The following is a 20120-nucleotide window of genomic DNA, read 5'->3' as shown; positions in this document are numbered from 1 at the left end:
TGGAACACAGCTAAAGCAGGGCTGAGAGGGAAATTTATGACCCTAAATGCATGTGTTAGAAAAGAAGAAGCCTCAAATCAATAATTAAGATCCTACATCAAGGGGCGCCTGGGTGGCACAGCGGTTGAGCGTCTGCCTTCGGCTCAGGGCGTGATCCCGGCATTATGGGATCGAGCCCCACATCAGGCTCCTCTGCTATGAGCCTGCTTCTTCCTCTCCCACTTCCCCTGCTTGTGTTCCCTCTCTCGCTAGCTGTCTCTATCTCTGTTGNAAAAAAAAAAAAAAACTTTAAAAAAAAAAAAAAAAAAAAAAAAAGATCCTACATCAAGAGCCTAGGGAAAGAAAAGCTAAATAAACCCAAAGCTAGAAGAAAGGAAGGATATAATAAATAAAAAGAACAGAAATTAATGAAATGGAAAGTAAATAACAGATAAAATAGATGAGAAAAAAAGAGATGGTGCTTTGAAAAAAATCAATAAAAGTGACATGCTTCTAGTAAGACTGGAAAAAAACAAAAGAATACGCAAATTACCAAGACTAGGAATGAAGAAGGGAATATGATTACAGATCCTGTAAACATCATAGGCTAAGAAGGTAATACTAAAAATAAGTCTACATTCATAAATTTGACAATTCACATGAAATGGGCCACTTTCGTGAAAAGCCCAAACTACCATAATTCATCCAAAATGAAACAGATAATTTCAACAGCCCTACAACTAACAAGATTGTAATCTATAATTTAAAAACTTCCAGGAAAGATATCTCCGGGTCCAGATGGTTACACTGGAGAGTTCTACCAAACATTTAAATGAGAATTAACGCTGGGGCCCCTGGATGGCACAGTCGGCCAAGCTTTAGGCTCCATGCCCAGTGGGGAGTCTGTTTGAGATTCTCTCTCTCTCTCTCCCCCTCTGCGCCTCCTGCTTGTGTGTGCTCTCTCTCTCTCTCAAATAAATAAATAAATAAATCTTTAATAAAAGAATTAATGCCAATTCTACACACTCTTTTCCAGAAAATAGAAGAGGAAGGGACACTTCCCAATTTATTTTATGAACTAGTGTTGCCCCAATAACAAAACCAGACAAGGACAGTATGGGGGGGGGGAAGGAAGAAGATTAACTATAGACAAACCAGAAATACCAGCAAACAGAACCCAGCAATATAAAAAAAGAATTATACACTGTGACCAGGTGGGGCTTACTCCAGTGGTTCAAAGCTTGTTCTATATTTCAAAATCAAGCAATGCAATGCACCATATTAATGGGCTACAGCAGTAAAATCATGGGATCCTATCATTGGAAGCAGAATAAATTTGACAAAACTCAGCACCCATTTATAATTAAAAAAAAAACCCAGAGATAGAGACATGGAGGGGAACTTTCTCAACTTGATCAAGAACATTTACAAAAAACGTACAGCTAACATTTTACTTAATGTTGCAAAACTGAATACTTCTTCCCTAAGATGAAGGACAGGCACAGACGTCCACACTCACCACTCTTTTTCAACATAGGGTTGGAGGTTCTAGTCAATAGGATAAGTCAAGAAAAGGAAATAAAAGTCATACAGACTGAGGAGGAAGAAATTCATTGTTCTGATTTGCATATGACTTGATTGTCTACATTTGAAAATCAGAAGAAGCAACAAAAATAAATTCCTAGAACGAACAAGTGAGTTGAGCAAATTTGCAGGATACAAGATCAAAATGTATTTATGTATGTTACCAACAAATATGTACACATCAAATTTCAAGCAACACTATGTACAATGACTCAAAAAAAAGTGAAATACTTAGGTGTGAATCAAATGAAGCCTGCACAGGACTTGTATGCTGAAAACTACAAAATGCTGGTGAGGTATCGAAGAAGATATAAATAAATGAAGACATACTTATGGATTGGAAGACTTAACATAGTAAAGATGTCATTCTCTCCAAACTGATACATAGGATTAGCAAATTTCGGTAAAAATTCCAGCAAGATTTTTTTATGGATATGGGTAAGATTATTCTAAAATTTATATTGAAAGGCAAGAAACTAGAATAACCATAATGATTTTGGAAAAGAAGAAAATAAATACGAAGAATAAGGTTATCTGATTTCAAGATTATTATAGTTACAGTAATCAGGACTGTGTGGTATTGGCAGAGGGACAGACAGATACATAAATGCAACAGTTCAGAGAACCCATAAATAGACTCACAAAAATCTGTCCAAATGGTATTTGGCAAAAGTGCAATAGAAGAAAGATAGCCTTTTCAACAAATGGTGCTGGCTCAAATGGTCATCCAAAGGCAAAACGAAACTCAACCTACATCTCACACCTGACATATATAAAAATTAGCTCAAAATAGCTCACAGACTTAAATGTAAAACATTGAGAATGAAACACAAATCACAGAGTTTGAGAAAAGATTGGCTAATCACATAACAGACAAGAATAGTATCAAGAATAAAGAACTCTCAAAAGTCAGAAGTAAGAAACTAAATAATCCATAATGTCGAAAGATATGAAGAAACATTTCACCAAAGACAATACAGATGGCAGCAAACAAGCACATGAGAAAATGTTCAATATCATTAGCTACTAGAAAACTTAAAATTAATAGCACAATGAGCTATCACTACACACGTATCAGACAGCTTAAATAAAACATAGCGACAGCAGCAAATGCTGACAATGATGAGGAGAGACTGGATTGCTCAGAGGCTGCTGCAGGAAACAGAAAATGGTAGAGCCATTCTGGAAACATATCTGGCAGTTTCTTTTCTTTTCTATTTATTTATTTATTTACATTTAGATTTTCTTTATTTATTTGAGAAAGCAAGAGTGAGAGTACAAGCAGTAGGAGCAGCAGGGAGAGGGAGAAGCAGGTTCCCCACTGAGCAGGGAGCCCCATGTGGGGCTCTATCCCAGGACTCCGGTCCCAGGACTCTGGATCATGACCTAAGCCAAAGAAAGGCAGACGCTTAATCGACCGAACCACCCAGGTGCCCCTATTTTGCAGTTTCTTAAAAAACTAAATATGCATGTACCATATGATTCAGCAGTTACATTCCTGGATATTTATCCTAGAGATGTAAGACTTACTCATACAAAAACCTGTCCATGAATGTTTAGAACAATTTTCTTCATAACAGCCCCAAATTGGAAACAACCCAGGTTTCCTTCAGTGGGTGAATGGTCAAACAAACGGATGCATCCTTACCATAATACACTAATCAGCAACAAAAAGGAAGAAACTATTAACACATACAATGATGTGAATGAATCTTCAGAGAATTATGCTGAGTAAAAAGCTAATCCCCAAAGATTACATACTGTAGGATTCCATTTGTGTGACATTCTTAAAATGACAAAATTATAGAAATGGAGGGTTGTAAAAATGCCAGGAGTTAATTTAAAAAGTAATAGAGGCAGTACAGATAACAGTCTTTGGAGTCAGATGCCTCTGGGTTTTTTCTTGTTCGCTCACTTTTCAGTCATACAATCTTACTCAAGTTACTAAACCCCCTCTGCCTATCATATGAAAACTATAGATAATGACAAGTGCTTCACAGAATATTGTAAGGATTGAAGGAGATAATGTAACAAATTGAGCATACTGTTTGGTACATAGTAAGTACTCAGTAATTGCATTGAGAATAAAAAATTCTCGGCTAGGTAAAGGTCTGATTGTTCTTTGGACATAGCAATAATCACCCAAAAGAACGGTTTTAAAACCTGTTGCAATTAATTAATGACAATTTGCATTAGAAACTGCTCCTGAAATTAGCCGATCAGCAACAGTCTCATTCAAATAACTATGCTTCGCAAGTTCAAGGTCAACGAACCCCTAAATATTCCAACTTCTGAAAATCCACCAATCCTTGAACTCTATGCTTCCCCAGACTCTGGTTTATTCAGAGATTTTGCCTTACAAGTTATTTGTTAGCAAGCAGTAAGCTATGCATTTAGTTTCAGATATTGAAAAATGGCCTCTTTTGTGGAGGGGTATAGCATATACAAATTTAAAAAACACAATTCTGCCTAAGTAGAGATGATACTACTCACTCTTCACTAATATGGTTAGTATTTTAATTTGAAGTGATTCACCTTCATTTTTTTTCCCTTAGACACTTCTGTCCCCATTATTTATATGATTTCAAGAAACTGTCCAGGGGAAGAGTACAGCCTGTGTTCATATATAAGTAATTCAGAAAGGATACTAACTCATGACCTTGGTCTCACTAACAGCCTATTCTTAGGAACAATGCTAAGTGAAAATTTAGCTTGCCATAATTAACACAGATTTTTACCCTAAATAATAAATATCGTAATAGCTACCAATAGTTAAACACTTATATGACAGGCACTGTGATAAATATTTTATATCATGATCTTAATTTTTAGAACCACTCTACAAGGTATGCATCACTGTCCTCTTTTCCCCCACCTGGAAACTCAACAGCAGAGCTTAATGCTCGAGGGCCAATTAAAGACAAAGTTAAATCTCACAGTTTCTCTGGAAACAAACTGAGGGCGTCAGAGGGGAGGGGGTGGGGGAATGGGATAGGCTGGTGATGGGTAGTAAGAAGGGCACATATTGCATGGTGCACTGGGTGTTATACGCAAGTAATGAATCATGGAACTTTACATCAAAAACTAGGGGTGCACTGCATGGTGACTAACATAATATAATAAAAAAATATTATTAAAAAAACAAAAACCAAAACCAAAAAACAGAAAAACAGCCAGATCTTAAAAACTAACAAAAAACCAAGATTTTTTTTTCCCCTGCAGGTTAGCGCACAGTTTAGTTTTTATGTTTTAGTGTAATTGTCATTTTACAGGGATTGATTCAATATTCAGTGCAGTTTTCTCACTTTTACCAGTGATTTTTGGAGACAGGGTTTAGGTTATCTTTTAGAAAATGGAGACAGTATCAAATGGGAAGTGGTGGTTGGAATCTTATATATATAATTAGGAAGTTTGATGAGCTAAATGATTGAGAAACAAAATTAACAAAATGAACTGAATTCCACATGATGGAGGAATCTGTAGGTAGCTTTCAGTCACACTTAGAGCTCCTGATTCAGTTCCTTCTGAGATTCACAAAAGTCAGTAAAGAATTTGTAAACGTGTGAGATAAAAGAAAATGAAATTTCAGAAAACAAGTGCATTTAAGAATATATAAAATAATTATGTGTAGGATCAAGAAAAACAAGTTGAAGAGGACTCAAAAATTATTTTAAAGCACATGACTGGTGCCAGGGTTTCTTCCTCTCTTCTGAACATGGAACAGAAGAAACAATACCAAATTGTGGCCAAAAGTACTAGCTAGTTATATATCAAATATATTCCTGATATTGGGGGTTATTTACTATTCCAACAGGGCTATGCTATAATATTTTCTAAATTTTTTTGGATGAGTGGAGTGGGAGGGATACCATAACAGTGCAACATAGTGGTTAGACCAGGCTGTAGCAGCAGATATTACTGGGCTCCAATCCCGTGTTCTACAATTCTGTGCCTCTAGTTCCTTGTCCCGTACGGTTGATGTGAAGATGATATGAGGATGTCTACATTAAGCACCATGATAAAGTCCTACTATATATTGTAGATACTGTTTTATGATTATGATCATGAAGCTATTAAGCATTATTTTTTCTTCTCTCTTTCTCTTTTTAAATTTTCAGTTAGGGCAGTTCCAATGCCAAAAATCTATGTTCTCCCATTTGGGCATTAGAGGACAACTTGGAAGGGAGCTCTGAAGTTTAAAAGAGAGAGGGCAGGAAGATATTCTTTTCTCCTGCCCTGAGGACTGCGTGGCATTGCATTCTGCTAGCACAGTGCAATATTTGGGGAGCGGGTTATTCAAAATACTTGTTGGCTAAATTTTTTAGAGTCCAAAACCGGTGATATACTCCAATGTCCCAAATGACAGATAAAAAGGTGAGGCAGTAAGGCCTTTCCCTTCAGTGCGTGTGCCTTAGGATGACAGCTGGCTGACGTGTGCAGACAAGTCTTTTCTGGCTTATTGAATCTCATAAGCATATTCTTGTATGATTAAATGTCAATTTATAAACATAGCTATGGAACCGGAAATTATTAACCAAATGAAAAAACAATAAAGGATTCATAAAAGCAAAAATGATGACATTAGAGCTATCTGACATTTTCAACCTACAATTTGTTCTGTGATGGTGCTAACTTATACATTCCTGAAATAAAATAAAAAGAAAGACGTTAACAGTAACAAAAATTTGACAATTATTTCTTTCACCCTTAAGATTTCTAAGAACCTGTAGGCAGTAGACTAAATCAGATAAAAATCAAAAGGCAAGAAATGGGATCATAGTATTTTGACATCTTCTATTTGGCAGCAATCCTTGATCATCTGCCAGTTGTTATGTTGTTTAGGTCTTCAAATTACATACTCAATCATGGACATTTTTATTACATTGGATTAATTTTGCATCTTCTTTTTGCTTTTATATTTCTTCCAAAATGAGGACAGTATAAATGTTATTGAGTTAATTCAATTTTCTGAAGTAGAACAGTCATTTGTTTTAAAGAATACCTATGTCAAGATTTTACGAAATAAATAGTTTTAATCTGCCATTCTATTGTTTTAATCCATGGCAAGGTTTTTTTGTTGTTGTTGTTGTTGTTCTGTTTTTTTTTTTTTTTTCCTTCTTTACCTCTGGCTTAATAGTCCTTTGATAGATACTCTTTGGGTTTGCACTTTTATTGAGGAAATAATTTAGAGTCAGTCCGGAGGAGAACCATCTCCTGATTTATGATGGTGATGTCGTGATGTCTTTCACTATTGGAGACAACTGTATTGTTGCACTGATATTAGGAGATGAAGGGATATACTCTGGAAGTTAAATAATTAATGTGGTATTAAGTAAAAAAATTTTAAAAAGTGACTATGAAACTGAACAGTGTTTTATTCAACTGTCACTTTTGCTTTAAGTTAGAGAAGATTTTTTCCATTCACATTTCCACAACCTCCTATCTGCATTATTTTTTGAGAACAAACTTCATTCCATAATAGAAACGTTTAAAACATCTATGAATTAAATAATACTAAAATCAATTGATTAAAAACACATCATCCTAGCTGTTCGGATTAACAAAATGTATCCCTGAAATGGATCATTAAATAAAGGAAATTACTTCATTGATTTCTTCAAACCCTTCTTCCCGATTCAGGTACTGTTACCAAGGACATGGTACTGCCTCTGACGGGTTCCCTTTTCATGAAATTTTTGACTTCCTACCGGCCATGTACTCTTGCTTTGGCAATTAGTTATTGTTTAACAAGCAAGTCTTTTTTTTTTAAATAAATCTTCTTTGTTAAAAATATTTACTTATTTATTTATTTGACAGAGAGAGAGAGAGAAAGAAAGAGAGTGGAGGACAAGCAAGGGGAAACGCAGGCAGAGGGAGAGGGAGAAGCAGCCTCTGCTGAGCAGGGAGCCTGATGCAGGACTTGATCCCAGGACCCTGGGATCATGACCTGAGCTGAAGTCAGTCACTTAACTGACTGAGCCATCCAGGCGCCCATGACAAGCAAGTCTTTATATTTATTCAGGCTTCTCTATCTTATATCAATAATTTGCAATTATGGGAGGCATTGAATCTCATTGGATATATTCATTCTTATTTCTCTAGTATAGGGAAAGACATGGTTGCACTGATTTCCTGGAAAAGGTAACATGTTAGTCAATCAATAAGCTGTGTTTTTGCCATCTGAATAACTGTTCTGATTCTGGTGACATAAAAGGAGTGCAACTTGAAATTCTCAAGACTAGATTGAACCCTTAGCTTACAACTCCTATTATTGTTCTTTGGATTGTCCTATGTATTTTAACTTAACCTCTAGCAGTGCATTTTTATCCTGTTCTGGAACAATAACTGAGAGTTATGCCATAAAGACCATGTTGAGGCTATTCTAGTAGAGAAAGAAGCACACGTGTTAGGCAGGGGAAGTTAGCGCATGTTCTTAACATAGTCACTAAATATAAGCATCGGAAATTTCAAAGAGCTCCAGTGAGTTTTTGGTGGATGCCTAACAACATTATCAATAATTGATACCTAGCCACAAAAGCCATATAAGATACAATTTTCACCTACCGACTTCTACTCCTGACCCCTCCTAACCTGGAAGGATATTTGTGTGAGGGTGGGTATGCTGGCCTCCCAGGCAACTGGTGTGTTGCTAAAAACTCCTTTTTCAATCTAAGGGTAAAATTAATGAGTGGGTACTTACTATTTTCACAAATAGTCTGCTTCAAATTATTTTTGGATACCAAAACTTCAAGAAAAACAGGGTTGCATTATTGTAGATCTAGAGTCATTTTCAGAGTCCTGCTAGGGATAGAGGTTCATGCATTTCCCACTGCTCCCCTCTCCTTTCTAAACTTTAGTTCCCTGAAAAAAGTGGGTTTTGGTCAAGAGAAAGACTTTGCATATATTAGTGTAAGAAATGTCGCTCTGGGGGCAACAGATTGTGCTAGGAGATTTTTGTTTTTGTTTTCATTTTCATAATTTAAAAATCTATAATTGTATGACTTCATCAATTTGCCCTTTTACTGACTCATTTCTTGTTTGGGCCGAGCTCACTGACAGCGAATGCGTTTGGCTGCTATTTCTTCCTGAAGCTCAGCAGCCCTAGTAGAATATGCCATCACCATGGTTATCAGTGCAGTCTTTATATTGCTCAGTAAGAGCCCTAAGTGACACCACCACGAGTGAGGGGGACAGGAAGAGGATGAGGGAAGCAAGGAGAATCTCAACCTTCCTAGTGACTCAGAGAGATCTTTTCTTAATGTTTAGAAAAATGTCTGGAGTTCAAAATGACTTTATAAAGGATTCTAATCTGCTTTTGAGTTTCAGTGATGGCCCAGTCTACCAGAAAAATTAAAGAAAAATTTACTCTATCCGAGGAGAAAAATGAGGACTGGGAAAGAGAAGCAGAAAAGGGGAGCCAGGATTGTGCTTGGCATTACTCAGTGATGGGGAATGTTGTTCTCATTTGCTTATGGACTGATGAAGTCAAGGCATTCCTCCTGGGATTCTTCACTGTCAATAATCTACATTGCTTTGGGAGGGAAAAATACAAAGCCTCAGGCAAAACCTACTCTACCTGATATATTTCTTTCTGTATAAAAGGAGAGTTTAGCTACAGAATTGACAATTACTAAGGTTTCAGAATATTTTTCTCATTTCAGTTTTATTTTAGACTAGAACACATATTCTTGACTCTGATGTAGTTGATGGAAATGAGAAACACTTCTATTTCCCTGTATCTTCTCTCTTATATGCAAGGTTTATTGGGTTGATTTTCCTGTTTCTTCCACATCTTGACTTGCTCTCTCTCTCTTTTTAAAAGATTTAGTTATTTGAGAGAGAGAGAGAGAAAGAGAGCACAAAAGTGGGAAGGCAGAGGGAGAGGGAGAGAGAATCTCAAGCAGACTCCATGCTGAGCATGGAGCTGGATCCGGGGCTCCATCCCAGGTCCCTGAGATCATGACCTGAGCAGAACCAAAAGATAGACACTTCATCGACTGTGCCTCCCCAGGGCCCCTTCACTTGCTCTCTTATAGCCTCAAGATTTTACTCTACTTTCTGCCATCTCTACTTTTTCCAATATTTAAATATTCATCTTTCTTATCTATTCTAGACTTTCCACTGTTTCCATGTAAGCAAACTATATCCACCCTCCCCCCTGCCTTCAGTATAGGGGACTCCAATAGCACTCTTGCTCCGTCTCAGCTAAATTACAAAAACCAAGAATTGTTGTTTTTATTCTAGCTCCACATATATAGAGTATGGATAGCAATATTTGCTTTTAATGGAAAAGGGTTTGGAGAAAGTTACTTGTTTTTTTTTTTTTTAAAGATTTTATTTATTTATTTGACAGAGATAGAGACAGCCAGCGAGAGAGGGAACACAAGCAGGGGAGTGGGAGAGAAAGAAGCAGGCTCATAGCAGAGGAGCCTGATGTGGGGCTCGATCCCATAACGCCGGGATCACGCCCTGAGCCGAAGGCAGACGCTTAACCGCTGTGCCACCCAGGCGCCCCTGGAGAAAGTTACTTGTTAATGACAACTTAATTAGTTATATAATTTAGAGAAGATATTTGTGGCATAACACTAGGAAGTTTTATTTAAATTACTAAATATATAGGTTAATTTTCATATGTCACATTTTAAAATATCTACTTATTTAAAAATGATCAGTTTATTCTCACTTTTTTGAAAAGTTCTTTGATAGATTGACTTTTGTTACCAAGTGAAAAAACAATTCTGGTAGAAGTTTGATTTAGTTTTTTTTTTTGGGAGGGGTGGTGAGAGGCAGTGGGAGAGGGGGAGAGAGAATCTTAAGCAGGCCCTGAGATCATGACCTGAGCAGAAATTGAGTCAGATGCTTAACCAACTGAACTACCCAGGTGCTTCTAATTTAGTTGTTTTAAAACAAAAATGATGTCTTGACCATATGGCCAACAGCAAAACAACATGAGATTTCCAGAAGGTAGTTTGGATCTTTTCTTTCTAAATACATATAGAAAGAAATGGTAAAATGTATTATACTAAGATATAGGAGAAATGCCAAAATTAAAATAAGGAATGAATATTCCTTCCCAGAAAATTAATGTAAAAACTTTTTAATACTTCATATGATCTGAAAAAGCAAAAATTCCAATTTGGGGGTCTGGAAAAGAAAGGATAAAAAGGACATGAAAATGATCAAAAAGCCTATATAATTTCTCTTAAATTTCTTTAAGTCTCTCCTAATGAGTTCCTGGGCATGCCTCAGAGATGACAAGCATCTGGCAATCATGAAGCCGTTAATGGCTGAGCTGGCATTATAGAGGCGAGAAAATCATGGGCAGATTCAGCGTGAGGGACAAGTTTGCAAGCCAAGACTAAATTAGCTGCGTTTTTATACTTTTCAACTGTGTCAATCCTGATGTTGACTCTTGATACCTATCTTTATTATCCTAGCTGCCAAGTCATTATGTATTTAATGTAGAAAAACAGACACGTGGGGAGGGAAGAGTTGCTAATGCTAAAAGAGACCTTTGAATGCCTAGTCCTATACATACTAAAAAAAATTCAGATTTAATATCTGTAGGATTTTAAAGTTTCTTTGTTACCCTTTCCAGAAAGGAAATGTTTTAAGTTTCATTTGTTTTAATATGTCACTTTAGCCTTTTTTGCTGCAATGCTTTTCTGCTCCAGCATTGTTTTATCCTTCTATTTTATATCTCCTAAGGGATATTCAAACTTAAGACTCTGAATATTTTTTTAAGACTCTCAATATTCTCAAAAGAGTTTGTCATTTCAGAATTAGGGAAAAACAACCTTGTCGTTCCTATGGAAGGAGTCTACCAAATCAGAGTATAATGTCTGACTTTATTTTTTATTATTTTTTATTTTTCTTTAAAGATTTTATTTATTTATTTGAGAGAGAGAAAGAGAGCAAGAGCAGGGGGAAGGGCAGAGGGAGAGGCAGAAACAGACTCCCCACTGAGCTGGGGGGGGTGGGGACTCTGTCCCAGGACCCTGAGATCATGACCTGAGCCGAAGGCAGGTGCTTAACCAACTGAGCCTCCCAGGTATCCCTACTGTCTGACTTTAAAACGAAAAATTTTTCACTTATGTTTTACACTGTGACCTTTCCTACTGTTTTCTCTTAAGTGTAGGAGAGTAATCTAAAATATTTAGTCACCTGTGAAATCTTGGCAAGTAATCTAACCTAAACTCCATGTCTCTGAGAAACTCAGTTTCTTCTTTCATACAGCGGATAAAAATAATAGTACTTACCTGATATGGTTGTCATGGGGTTTAGATGCAGAAATACATCAAAACATTTAGCACAATGCCTGACACAGAGTAATATTTAATATATGGTACATAATAGTTCTGACCAGGGTGACTGCAGCACAATCTAATAGACTACAGCAGTTAATGCAGAAATGTGACGGGAGTCTAACATACAAATACTCCCAAAACCACTGTTGTTTTCAGCCATTGCAAAGTTTTTAATAGCAATTCTTAAAGTGCTTGAGTAGTATGGCTTGGAATGCAGAGGGAGATTTACAGAGCTGTGACATGTTCTTCTAGCAATGACTCCCAGACTTTTTGAATTAATGGACATTTAGAATTTGAGATTTTGGACACTGACAAGGAAAGAGAGAACTGAAAACTACCACCTACTATTACACCATTAAAAAAAATAAGTCAGTTAAATCCCACCTTTTGCCACTCAGAAAAGAAGGAAACAAACAAACAAAAAAAAACCAAGTCAGGATTTAACACCATCAACATTTTGCCAAGGGTTAGCCATTCTCGGGTACTCAGGACAGAAAGAATAGATAAAGAACAAAATTTTTCTGATTGATGAGCACCTTTTGTCTAAAATATTTTATGTGTTGGAGGGTGTTTAGTGGTCATTGGAGTTGAGAGCCCCATCTATTCTACTCCAACTGATCAGTCAAAGCCAATCGTATAATTCCATTGATGTGCTAGGGGTGGGAAGTCCCTAGCTATCTTGGATCAGTGAGATGTAAGAAGAGGTTTGCTGAGGGATTTGGGGTTGAAAGGTTCTGCTTGTAAGAGACAGCTATTGGGAACTTGGTTCTCTCCCTTGATGGATTTGAAAAAGGAAGCTTGTATCTCCAACTGTCATTAGTAGCCAACTTATAATATGAGAGGAACTAATTTTAGGATAAAGCCAACAGTATGGATGTAAGAACAGAGAGGGGGAAAAAAGCCCTAAGTATTTAGATTATATAACTGAAGACTAAATTTGAGGCTTACTCTAGATCTTGATAATCAGCTAAATATTTACTTAACATTCGAGGCTGTTTCCCCTGAATTTTCTATAACTTGTGGCAGAAAGAACCCTATTGAACCCTTTCTCTGTTCTTCCTAAGAACATCCCTTAAATGTTGGTGTTCCATGGAGTTCTGTGTCACCCATCTATTTCACTCACAGCAAATTATGACATATATCTGATGATTGCTAAGTTTGTATCTTCAGCTAAGATTTTTCTCCTGAACTTCAGATAAATATATCCAAGTATCCACTAAACATTGACACTCAGATACCCTAAACATACCTCAAATCAACACATTAAAACTTAAACTATCCTCCCCTCCTCCACTTCTACCTATTACTCTTTTTGTACTTCCAATATCAGTGAATGGCACAACATCAATCCCTTGTCCAAATTAGAAACCTGTGTATCAATCATGGAACTTATATCTAACTCCATATGCTATGCCCAGTCAATCACAACATCATGTTGGCTCACCTTTGAAGACGATATTGAATCTATGCATTTCTCTCCACCACCCATTGCTTCCACTTACTCTCCCCTGTATTACAAAAGAAACTTCTTAACTGGTTCCATTGCCTTTAGTCTTTCTTTGCTACAATTCATTCTCTGTAAAGCTATCAAAGTGTTATTTAAATGAAAATTTAATCTTGGCTTTCTCCTGATTTAGACACTTCAATGCTCCTCTTCTTATTTCCTTCGGAATAAAATGCAGCATGATCAAACTTCTGTTTCCCTTCCAGTCTTATTTCACATCACTCCTCTCAACTTCCTTTAGTTTCTTTACTAAACAGATGCCTTTTCCAGATACTCTCATAGTTCTATATTCCAACTTCATAGCACTAATTACACTATATTATGTTTATCTGCTATGCTTAAATTGCCCAATAGGCAGATTAATAACATGTGTAATACATGCAAATCAGGTCACGAACAATTATTTCAGGTAAAATAATGTGGTAGTTAATATATATTTTTTTTAAAAAAGCACTGAAGTAGTCATCAAGAGGAAAATCATTACCTAGGTTACAAAGAAAGCACGTCATTATATATGTAAGTTATGAAGCATAATTATAAAATAAACATTCATGTACTTAAGAACTATGTGTAAGAGCCACAATTCAAGAAATAAAAGAGTAGCAAGAATAATACAAGTTTCCTTCCTGATCCTTCCCCCAGCCTTCCCTTCAGAGATAACCATAATCGTAAATGTTGTTAACCATTCCCTTATAAAAATAGTTTACTGACTCATGTACTTATGCCTAAACAATATATTTTTAGTTTTGCTTGTTTTTGAGATTTATAAATACGATAGTTTTGATGTGTTCCATCTTCTGAAACTTGTTTTTTACTCAAATTATGTTTCTAAAGTTTATACACATTATCATAATTATGATTAACTTATTTTCATTGCTTTAAAATACTCTTCTGTGTGAATAGCAGAGTTTATTTACATACTTTCCTGGCGGTAGGCATTTGGGTTTTTCCAGTTTTCTACTATTGTAAACACTACAAGTATCTTGAATAATATCTCAGGAGGGCAATTTTGGGATTGTAGGTTATGTGCATGTTCAGTTTTACAAGATAATGATACCAAAGTGATTGTGCTTTTTATTCCCATAAGAACCATAAAAAGGTTTCCATTGCTCTTATACTTGCAAACAACTTACATTTTTCAGACTTCTTTTAATTTTTGTGACTAGTTAGCATCTTTTTTTTTTTTTTGTATTTCTGGTTGACAAAAGTATTAAGTTTTTAAAAATGTTTATTCACTCTCCTAATTCCCCTGGTATTTTACCATTCTTTTGTAGTGTTGTATGTCTTTTGTTACTGATTATATGAGTTTTAAAAAATATATTCTGGAATACCAATCCCTTGTCCCTCCTATATGTTGCAATTATCTTCCCAGGTTGTGGCTTCTTTTTATTCCCTTCATGGCAATTTAATACGTGGTATTATAATTACCTGCTTATCACTTAGGCTACCTCATTAGAATAAAAGGTCTCCAAGGTAAGACACCATCTTACTCATTTTTGTTCCCCAGTATCTAGCAAGTGCTCAACACAGAGCTGTGCACACACAGTTGCTCAGTAAGTATTTACTGAATGAATGATTGGATGAATGAACTGCTATGACTTTAAAATGGTAAATCAACTTTTTTCAGTTAAATTTCATTTTACACAAATTGGCTGCACCATACTGCTAAACTAAAGAGCGCCAGAAGTATGCATTACACACATTCCTGTACTTGCTCTTCAAAGGTGGGAGTCAGGCACTAGGAAGGGGTATCTGCAGAGAGGTGGCAGGATATTGTTTATAAAAATTTGTTGCCAACTCTCAACAGTTGCAGCTATAGTTAACTAAACTACCTATAGTGGGATGATATTTAGCCTAAATTTATTGCAAAATTAGAAATGATGTTAAGACACAAGATATGGATTACATATTACAACGGATGCACAAGGTTCACGGTTTGTGTCATTAATTTGAAATTGGTTACCTTTTTAGTAATGGTGTCCGGAGGTACATCCCGCCTCCCAAGAGGATAAGGATTCCATTGGCCACTAGGAGATACATCTTCTTGTCCATTGTCTAAAATGTTGCTTTGCTGGGACGGGGTCTATTGCGAAAATGGTATGGCATTCTTTAGTGATGTAATAGAAGTTTATCATAGTTTTCTGAAAAGAGTCCCTAGTGACTATGATAAAATTAATTTTGTTTAATTGAAGAAAAACAAATATCCTGAACTGGAAGAATTATTATACACTATTTACTCAGTTAAGAATTCTAAATTGACAGCTTTTTGAAGCAGTGAGAAATTCAATTAAAATAACCCCCTTAGAGTTATTTACTGAATTTTAAAGAAAAGTTTAGATTATATACAGTACCTGAATAAAAAATAATCAGAATAAAATTGACCAATTGTTAAAAACCACAACATTTAAAACCTGCTTATTTCATTTCTTTAGTATGATCTTACCATTTAGAATATAAACTGAAACATATAATACATAGTATGTAACTTTCAGTATTTCAAACCATAACCTAAAACAAATTTTATAAGGCTGTACTGATTCTGGTAGAACATTCCTTGCACTAATCCAATATAGTGTTAATACTAGCATAGTGTAAGATTTATGGTACTATTACATTATTTACAGATTGCTTTTAGGGAAATATGAAAGGAACATCAAAAATATTGTGCTATTAGAATCACAGCATAAATAAGTGACTGTCTTGATTTTAAATTTATTTATATATAGGTTATGCTTTAAAGTTTAAACTCTTCATATATTTTTAGCTGACTTACTGCTTATTATTTTTTAACAAATAATAATACCCGTCTCTATTATTATTAATATTAGATACCAGGGAGGGCTCCATAGTCTGATCTGAGTAATAGCAAGTAATTACACACCATCAGAAAGACAACCTCCAGTGGAGGGATATAGTACTGGTATATTTTTCCTGTGGAAGCAAATCAACTTTTCTGAAAGACTTTCTCCTCCCCTAACCTACAGATATCCAGGTACTCCTTGATTTCCTGGGGAATTCTTATATGGGTGAGAAATTATGCTCAGTGTTTCCTATGCCATTTTCTGTATGTGTTTTGAAGTATCCCTATGGACAAATAAAGCCTAGTTAGAGGGTGTATGTGCAGCTCTGCTCTGTGTGAGGAATTGTCCAACCCCAGGATGGGAGAACTGGGCCATTCTCTTCACAACATGGCACAGATGGGCTGCTTGGCAGCCCTCATCTGGTTATATCAAGTGGTCCTAATTGTTTTTTAAAAAACAATTATATAACCATCCAATCTGCATTCTGACTGCATGCATTTTTTTTTTAAAGGGATTGCTTGGAAATGTTTTAAAATAAGATTATGACACTAGATAAAGTTTTCCTAAGATCTAATGGATATAATGAAAAGTAAGGAGATAGCTCATTTTTCTTCTTGCGCTTTGGCCATAGGAATTCCTTTTTCATGAGTCTATCAGAAAGTGTGACAAAAAAAGAGAAAAAAGATACTGAATTGAAGCATCTGGGTTAGTTAGGAATGAATTCACTTGTGTTTGTTTGAAAAATCATATGTAGGTAACTCATTAAACTACATACTACTTGAAAAAAAGCCCAGATAGCTATTTAATGTCTGTCTGTTTTCAAGCATTAATTTTCTAGTCTTTTCCTTTTTCAGGTTAACATGTTTGCATACGCCCACACACAATTTTTCTAGATATTAAAATATGAAAAATCACATTATTAAAATTAAGCAGTTAAAATATAAGTTTTCAGGGTAAGCACTACTGACCGGTGTTTTTTTTTGTTTGTTTTGGTTTAAATTAATGGTTTAAACTAATAACTATGTCTTTCTGGCTCGATTTCTTTGCCAGGGAAGTAGGATAATGAATGTGTTCATCTGGCTATGTGTGTGTGCAAAATATATTTTTGAGAAGAGGCCAGAATGTAACACAAGTATTCCTTCCCCCACCCACCTGCCCCATATCATCCTCCTTTCCTTCCCTATTTCCTCCACTAGTCTTGCTTCAGCTGCCCAGACAGGACTCCTAGTCACAGAGAGCAACTGAGAACTGCAGAATTCTTTCTGGTGTTAAAAAAAATGTGAAAATCCTTTAGTCAAAATCCTAATATGATGGTGTTGGCTCTTCCCTAGTTTAAGAATCAATCTTTCTCTTTTTAAAATAAGAATTAGCAACCACACCGATTCTACAGTACAGGGGTCAGAAAAACATAAACATGCAGACAAATGAAAAAAAGTACTTTCACTAGACACCAAAATTAAAAGAATTTTCTGAAAGCAATTTCCTTTCTTCATTTCAAGAATGCTCTGGCTTCTTTGTTTTTCTTAAGTGAGGCACCCCGGGGGCTTAAGTTTGGAGAAATAGAAAGATGATGAAAACAGTTTATTAATGTGGGGTGGGGGGAGTGGTCCAAAAGAAAGTTATACAGTGGGTTCACATTCTGTCCCAAAAGACGTATAGGTATTTACAAAAAAATTATACTTTTGATAAAGTGCTACTGAACTGTATATAAATGCAGTTGCTAAGTTGTTAAAATTCTTATAAAAGATTAAAAGGAACAACTGAAAAATACAAAAAAGAGTAATGAAACGATCACCGTTGAAATTTGTTATTACAGAGATTATAACTAAACTGAGGTTCAGTTATTCATTCAAATATTTCTAGTACCACATTCTAGATATTTTCTTTAGATACTTTAAAAAAGCAAGAATGAGTCTTCTTTTCCTTAGCATATATAACCACTTAAACATAAAAGACATGGAAAATCACCATAATGCACCATTTTCTCAGCTTCTAAATTCTGTAGGTCTTTAAATATTTTTAAAGAATAGAGAAAATGGTCATCATGATTTAGTGAAAACTCAGAAATTATATTTGTTAATAAATACACTAATGCTAAGGAGAAGTTTTGCTGAAGGGATACGGTCCCAGAAATGACTGTGGACATTTATAGATTTAACATTTATGTTTTTGACTACCGTAAATGACCACAAGTATCTACTGGAAGAAGCAATTTCTAATTTTGCTGAGACATAAATGTGCATGAAAATCTGTGATATGTATATGTGCATGTGTGAGTGTGTGCATACATGTGTTTACGTGTGTCTATATGTGAGTATATGTGTATGTACAGGATTCACAAATATGAAGAAATGAGCTTAGCTGATCTAGTAGTTTTGCTTTGGTTAGCTAATTAATGGGTGTACTGAATGCTTGAAAAATTATCCTGCACCTAGCTGGAGAAATTATATGAGAGTAGTATTAGCATTTGGCACTTTGCAAAGGTCTTGGGATAATGCCTTAAGAACTCAAGGATCTATTTTGCTTAGTAACTGACATAGAGTTCACAAATGGCATTACCACAGACTGAAAAATATTTTAAAAATAATCTTCCCAGAAGTATTTCTAGTGAAAATTATTGTTATATTATTCATTTTCTGCATGTATTTTTAAAAAAAATAGGTATTACAAATATATGCCAGGTTTCAATATAAATGATTATGATTTCAAGGGGTTTAATCTGAAGGTTGTAATGTAATGTTCAGATGATTTTTTAAACCAGCATTTCATTGTCATGGTGAGGAAGTGTCTGTATGAGTACTAACAGCATTATTTTGGTAATTTTAACCATTGTCCATGAGGATTTATGTGGATTTACAGGCTGGAGGTTTTTTTCATAATTAGAAAGATAAGTGCATCTTTCTTGAGTGATAGGTAGCCAATAATAAATGCAGCAGAATCAATAGAAGCTATAGGCCTAAGTTGACCCAAGGTGCTGCATAAATCTTGTTTGCTTTCAGTGGAAAAAATAAATGGACTTAAGTAAGTAACCCTTGGGACTAGGGTGAATAAAAACATAGCCAGTGTTGGTACTATTTGATCCCAATTCATCTGCATAGATGCAGTATGAAAGGACATTAGAAATTCAAAAATAATTTAGGTGCACACATTTCTACCCAAATTTCTCTAATCCCAAAGATAGTGCGATGAGTATCAACTGATAAAACAGATAGCGAGGCCATCTTCTTCCAGGCAAAATCCTATGAAAAGATTATTTAATACATATATTTCCATAATTTCAACTTCCCTTAGCCTGAAATTGTAATTTATTAGTGTCTGTTCCAATAAGCCAATAAGCAGTAGGTGCTATGGTATGATATTATGGTGGTAGAAGTTAAAAAGAAAGGAACAAGGAAAAAAGTGTCAATTTCACCACCGTGGAGGAGATCACACCGTACTGTCAGCCACACACCTGCAGAGGACGAGCTAGCAGAGGCCAGCAATTTCGTCCCCAGCCCCACGTGTCTCTGGGGCTGCAGGAGCAGGAGCGATTAATTTGTGATTTCCTTGGGTTCACAGCCTTTGGCCTTTCACTGCCACCAAGGATATTTCTTGAAAATACTGAGTGCCCGGGAAATGCAAGTGAATCTTAAAGAGTGTGAGGTATCTATGAGCATGTATTAGGTTCTGCTGAGAGAGCCCTGTATCTGTAGCACACAGGGAATGATTAGGGTCATGATACGTTATGGATTAGTTAATACACTCTACTGTGTAGTCTTTTCTCCATCCCATAAGATCTATTTTTATGGACTATTGTGAAGATGATGTGAGATAATAATGTATATGAAAGAGCTTTACCAACAATTATGAATAATGTTCTCTGAAAATGTCAGGTTTTATAAATATTTGAGAAGGCTTTGTTGTATGGTAAAAACAGCAGGGACGCTGGTGCCAGGCAGAGTCAGA

The 20120-nt window shown here is 35.6% G+C and overlaps 1 protein-coding gene across 7 annotated transcripts in view; it reads right to left on the bottom strand.

Annotated features, from left to right (window-relative positions):
* Nucleotides 1-20120, bottom strand: part of LRRC7 (leucine rich repeat containing 7) — a 555497-nt gene that overhangs the window by 50329 nt on the left and 485048 nt on the right. For 6 of the 7 annotated variants that reach the window (XM_034653683.1, XM_034653674.1, XM_034653676.1 and 3 more), the window contains one exon: nt 15338-15457. The exons of the other annotated variant lie outside the window; for it this stretch is intronic. In XM_034653683.1, coding sequence (XP_034509574.1) covers nt 15338-15457 — 120 coding nt within the window. The remainder of the gene's footprint in view (nt 1-15337; nt 15458-20120) is intronic. 7 annotated transcript variants of the gene reach the window in all.

Source organism: Ailuropoda melanoleuca, chromosome 2, assembly GCF_002007445.2.
Source record: "Ailuropoda melanoleuca isolate Jingjing chromosome 2, ASM200744v2, whole genome shotgun sequence".
Taxonomy (NCBI): domain Eukaryota; kingdom Metazoa; phylum Chordata; class Mammalia; order Carnivora; family Ursidae; genus Ailuropoda; species Ailuropoda melanoleuca.
This window is presented reverse-complemented; position numbering and strand designations above follow the sequence as displayed.